Source organism: Rhinoraja longicauda, chromosome 2, assembly GCF_053455715.1.
Source record: "Rhinoraja longicauda isolate Sanriku21f chromosome 2, sRhiLon1.1, whole genome shotgun sequence".
NCBI classification, from domain to species: domain Eukaryota; kingdom Metazoa; phylum Chordata; class Chondrichthyes; order Rajiformes; family Arhynchobatidae; genus Rhinoraja; species Rhinoraja longicauda.
This window is the reverse complement of record NC_135954.1, coordinates 17,277,383-17,283,382: the sequence shown is the minus strand read 5'-3', so window position 1 is coordinate 17,283,382 and position 6,000 is coordinate 17,277,383. Positions and strand designations below refer to the sequence as shown.

Genomic DNA, 6,000 nt, shown 5'->3' with positions numbered 1-6,000 from the left:
TATGCTTCGTTGTCATCTTCCCGTAGCTAACAATGATACATTCTACATTTTCCTTGATTTCATCCTCTTTGATCTCTCGTTTTTGCACGTCACCCCTCAAAATCTCTCGTTTCCATCTCCCTGACTCTCAGTCTGAAGAAGGGTCTCAACCCGAAATGTCAACTATTCCTGTCCAGAGATGTTGCCTGTCCCGCTGAGGTACTCCAGCACTTTGCGTCTATCTTCAGTGTAAACCAGCATCTGCAGTTCCTTCCTACACATGCCTTTCTGGATGAGACAGATTGTAACTCTGCACGGCAACAGCACTCAGGTTGGTTAGCTGTGAGGAGTATGGATTGATGTTTGACAATGTGGTAACACACAATATGCATCATTTGAAAACAGCTGGCAGCATCTGGTTGGACGCCCATTCTGCCAAGTCACATTGGTACCCACTACAATCCTCTGGCAATGTTTATGCCACAATGGCCAACAACCCTAACTGCAGACCAATCCGAAGTAGGCTCAAACAAGTTTCACACAACGGATCATTCATGGTAAAATATTGATTTTATTCTACATAATCCAAGCAGTTGTGCAGTTTTGCTTTGAAATAAAAATTAATCTTAAAATTCTGCTTTCTCAACCCAATATCTGGAAATATACTTAACTTTTCAGTACTTATTCAGCTGGCTACTGAACTAAATGGATAAAAATATATATCTATAATAGAAATACAAATAAACACAATTGCCAGACCAGTCAGTATTCACCCTTTTTAAAATGACAAGAATTGACATATTATGAATATAAACTGGTCTTTGGTTTATTAAACATTGCACAGTCCCCTTGGATGCAAAGTAATTTTTAGTAAACATTGATGGCTGTTTTTCCACATAGTTTAAAGGCTCTCAAACAATTCATTCATGTCACCAGTGTAGAACCAACCCAATTTGTAACCAAATATTTTGTAGAATAAAACCCAATACCATCTTATCCCCAGCTAATCAAATGCAATACCAGCCATAAATTAATCCCAGTTATACTCCACAGCAGAAATATGTACATCAAATGATTTTTGATTTAAAGATATATAATACATTTACACATCTCCTTCATTTAAAGAGCATACAAGAAATCCAAACACCTGTTATCCTTCTTGCCACCGCACTAACTTTGCTTGACTTTCAGAAGTGAAATATTGTGCAGTGTCTCTGAAAGATTCTGCAAAATTAATAAATTCCAATTGTTGCCTCTAGAAAACGACTCCTGTTTAAGAAACAAATCTAAGGCATGTACCCAATTCAACAATTCCTTAAGAGTTATCAAAGGGGCTCTGGACTCACTGTAAGTGAGCAACCTTGAGTGGGACAATACTGTGAAAGTCCAAGAAGAAAGGACCTTCCTGACCAGGGAGGAAGGTGGTCGGGATGATGTTGTAAACTCCGCCAGGAACACGCTCTATTTCTGAATAGGAAAACCCACACCTGCAACAGAAGAAATGCACATGTTAACTCTCCCATGGACTGTACAAACTGACAACCAACAAAAACAAGACATGAATTTATTTTCTGCCTCAGCACCAATGAGCTTTACAGCCAAAGTTGTAGTTTAGAAAAGGCAGTAGCCAATTTACGACATAGAAATTCTTCAAGTAGCAATGTAAATGTCTTTAGATAATCTGCTTCATTGAGTCTGAAGAAGGGTCTCGACCCGAAACGTCCCCCATTCCTTCTCTCCTGAGATGCTGCCCGACCCGCTGAGTTACTCCAGCATTTTGTGTCTATCTGCTTCACTGATGTTGGTTGAGGGATAAGTATTTGCCATCCTCTTTCACACTGTCATTGGATGACTTACAATCCTAAGAAATCTGATATGCGTTGGTTTATTGCCTTATCCTAAAGACATGACATGTGGGCAGCCCAGCACTGAATTCAATGTAGGGGCTTGTGTACTAATGACTCCTGACCATGCCGTATACTCAGTGTGGTAATTCTAATGTAGGTGCACCAGAAGGTACAGAATCTTCCCCATTAATGCACCTCCTTAATACAAAATTTCTTCAAGACATTTCAATGAGCAAAACCCAAACAGTTCCAGACATTGTCACATTCACGATGTGTTCTTCCTTGGCATTATAAAGTACGTCGGATTTTTTTTGCCAAATACACGTACTCAGTCCGTCAAGGCCTACTGGATCTCCCAGTTTAGTTTAGTTTATTGTCATGTGTACCGAGGTATTGTGAAAAATGAACACAATTGCTAACCATTTTAATTCCCATTCCTATTCTGACCTTTCTGGCCTGGGCTTCCACCATTGCCAAAGTGAGGCCACACACACAAACTGGAGGAAGAACACCTCATATTCTGCTAGCGTAACTTACAACACAACGGTATGAATATTGAATTCTACAATTTAAAATAACCTCTAACACCCCCCACTCCCCGTGTCCCACATCTGGACTCGCACCTATTTCTACCCTCCCTCTACATTCCTTCCTCTGGCTTCACAATTTGCAATTCAATCCTTATATAACTCTCGATTTTGCTCTGAGGGCTAACAGAATCAAGGGATATGGGGAGAAAGCAGGAACAGGGTACTGATTTTGGTTGATCAGCCATGATCATATTGAATGGCGGTGCTGGCTCGAAGGGCCTACTCCTACACCTATTTTCTATGTTTATCTCACACGCTTTGTTTTTTCACACGTGGCCTTTGGCCATCCATCTGCCTATCAACCCCCACCCTTGCCTGTGTTCACTTCTTATCTGCCACACTTTATCCTGCACCTCCTTTCTTCCAGCTTTTATTCTCCCCTACAATCAGTCTGAAGAAGGGTCCCGACCCAAAATATCACCTATCCATGTTCTCTAGGGATGCTGCCTGACCCACTGAGTTCCTCCAGCACTGTGTCTTGGATTTTTTTTTCCTATTCCTCTTTCAACATTATTTGCTCTAAATGACTGACGTAACACATTAGAAAAGGCTGCTGGACTGCACAAGGATAACTGCAGCATTTTTGTACTAATCCTCACATGACAGGGACTTCTCTCTTTAGTGGAGTAATGGAGATATGAAGCAGGAGGAATTGATGTGGCGGAGTTTGGGGTTGAGTACACTGGCTACTGTTGACGCCAGGGAACAGCTGGTACCAGAAGAGCCAGATGGGTCATTTACGAGGGGATCAGGCAAGGCCAGATAAGACTGACCAGAAGAATTAATTCCTTGAAGTAAGTGAAGCCAATGGCTGCAACCAGTATGGGAAGGGCTGGAACAACATGGAAGCTTGTGTAACTCGTGAAGCAACCTCCACAAGAATAATCAATTCATGTTTTAACCTCAAATATTTTTCAGGAACTGAAAGTTATAAACATGCTTAAAGTTACCACAGAAATGACTACAATCATTGTATAAAAAAACACACACGTCCATACCTATAATCTCCACTGGTCTTTTTTTGGAATTCATTATCTCCTGTTGTTGAGACGGGTACCATTTCAAAAGCAACACTGTACTGCCTATAAAAAAGGAAAGTTAAAATGAACAGAGAGAAAAATACAATGTATAATTGCAATCTTAGTTTGTTCCTTCTCTCAGTTCAGGTCATATTAACTTGAATTGTCCGATTTATCCTGTTATCATTTGTACTTGTTGAACTACATGGGGTCTCAATTCATCACTGGTTTAGTTTAAAAATTCTCATCATTTGTATTCATATCCTTTCATTATCAATCCCTTTCCTAACTTTAAACTATTCTGGCCCTACAGTTCTCCAACATCTCTGCATTCTTTTACATTCTGGCATTTCGTGCACCTATCAATTGTCCTAAAAGTTGAAGTTTAGTTTATTGTCACGTGTACCAAGGTGCAGTGAAAAGTTTTTTGTCGTGTGCTAACCAGTCAGTGGAAAGACAGTGCATGATTACAATCAAGCAAACCACAGTGTACAGATACATAATAAAGGGAGTAGTGTTTAGTGCAGGATAAAGTAGTCAAATCGTTAAAGATAGTCTGAGGGTCTCCAATGAGGTTTGCGCTTTCACACTTCCATATCTCTTGCCTGATGCAAAAAGGGAGAAGAGGGTGGTGGCCTTGCCGAGGCGATGTGATGTGAAGTGTAAATGGAGTCAATGGAAGGGAGGTTGGTTTGTGTGATGGTCTGGGCTGCATCCACAATTTTTTTGCAATTTCTTGCAGTCTTGGATGGAGCTGCTCACAAACCAAGCTGTGATACATCCTGACAAAATGCTTTCTATGGTGCATCTGTAGAAGTTGGGGAGAGTTGTAGGGGACGTGCCAAACTTCCGAATCCCAATAGTATTGACAATGCTTTCTACGGTGCATCTGTAGGTTGGTGAGACTTGTTGGGGACATGCCAAACTTCCTAAACCTTCTAAGGAAGTAGCTGTCTGCACCAAAGCTCTCAGATTCCCTTCCTAATCCTATCTTTCCGCTTCATTCTTCTCCTTTAAAACTTGCCTTCAATCAGGTTATATTCAGCTGTCAAATTTTTATCTCCAATTTTATGCTTGATGTAATTGTTTATCTGAAACCACACCAATGAAGTACCACGGTACATTTTATCATTAAGTGTACATTATATTTACTAGTTACTTCGGCACAGCTTTCTAACCTAATAAGTTCCCCTATCTACTTGTACTACTTGATCAGGACAGGGTCATGTAAAAGTAGAGCTGTGGGCGAAAAAAGTTGAAAAAGTCAACCAGTAGAGAGGAGACAAGGAACTGCAGATGCTGGAATTTTGTCCAAAACATAAAGTGCTGGAGGAACTCAGAGGGTCAGTCAGCATCTCTCAAGGACATGGATAGGCGACATTTTGGGTCAGAACCCTTTTGTTAGGAAACAGGTTTAAGAACTTTTTGGCATATTTTTCATTAATTTGTTCTATATCTCTCTACACCACCATCTACATCTCTCGTTTCACCTTTCCCCTGACTCAGTCTGAAATAGAGTCTCGATCCGAAATGCACCTATTCCTTATCTCCAGAGATGCTGTCTGACCCGCTGAGTTACTCCTGCTTTTTGTGTCTATCTTTAGGAAACTTGAACCTGACAGGATATGCTCTTCTGCTTTCTTTATTTATATATCAATGCCTAATCTTCAAAAATAAAAGTTGTTTTTATTAGTGCTCTGTGGAAAGCAGACTTCTACACAATTTGTAGCTTTTCACATTCCCAAGTAGTAAAATATTAAAGTATAAGCAGGAAAAATTGTGTGATGAGAGCGTGCTTTCTCCTCAGAGGATATTCCCACTGAAATTTGGAGCCGAGGAAAGTTATTCTTTATTATTATATGTTTGAAACTCTATCAAAGACTGAAAAATGTAGTTCTTTAGGAGAACAGGAGCAGAGAACTAAATGCAATATCTTTAAAATTACTCAGAAGTTTAAAATGTCTTTGTTAAAGGTTTTTAAAGACTTTTAAAATTGGAAGTAAATGCTTTAAAATTATTTTTAAGGTTATATTTTACAAATAATCAATAACATTAAATAGCCGTTATCATTAATCAATAACATTTAGACAGGTGCATGGATAGGACAGGTTTAGAGTGGTATGGGCCAAATGCAAGCAGGTGAGACTAGTGTAAATGGGACATGTTGGTCGTGGTGAGCAAGTTGTGCCGAAGGGCCCGTCTCCACGCTGTATGACTCTAAGACTATAAATAATCAATTATAACCAATGAGAAATAAATGTAATTTATGTCTTTGCTGCTACTTCACAATCATGCAACCCCCATTAAAGTCAGGAGACCTTCCGAGCAGAATGCTGGAGAATCTCAGTAGGACTGTGATCTGCTGTTGGACTTTGTTGTTACAGATGTCTGGGTCTTAATGCTGTTTACATAGCAAGAGGTTGCCGATTCCATTCGGAACCACTGGCAATAGCCAGCGAGATCCAGCTTGTTATCTGATGTAATTTTCAACCTTGAAAATAAAACCAGAGTGTACTAATCTTTTAACTCTAGGGAGTGCCACCTTCTGTCATGAAAACCAAACAA

The 6,000-nt window shown here is 39.9% G+C and overlaps 1 protein-coding gene across 1 annotated transcript in view; it reads right to left on the bottom strand.

Annotated features, from left to right (window-relative positions):
- Positions 1-536: 536 nt before the first annotated feature.
- capn7 (calpain 7) overlaps positions 537-6,000 on the bottom strand; it is a 69,412-nt gene continuing 63,948 nt past the window's right edge. Inside the window, exons 20-21 of the mRNA XM_078415440.1 lie at positions 3,415-3,498; positions 537-1,466 (exon numbers count right to left, since the gene is read on the bottom strand). Of these exons, the coding sequence (XP_078271566.1) occupies positions 1,322-1,466; positions 3,415-3,498 (229 nt within the window). The 3' untranslated portion in view covers positions 537-1,321. The remainder of the gene's footprint in view (positions 1,467-3,414; positions 3,499-6,000) is intronic.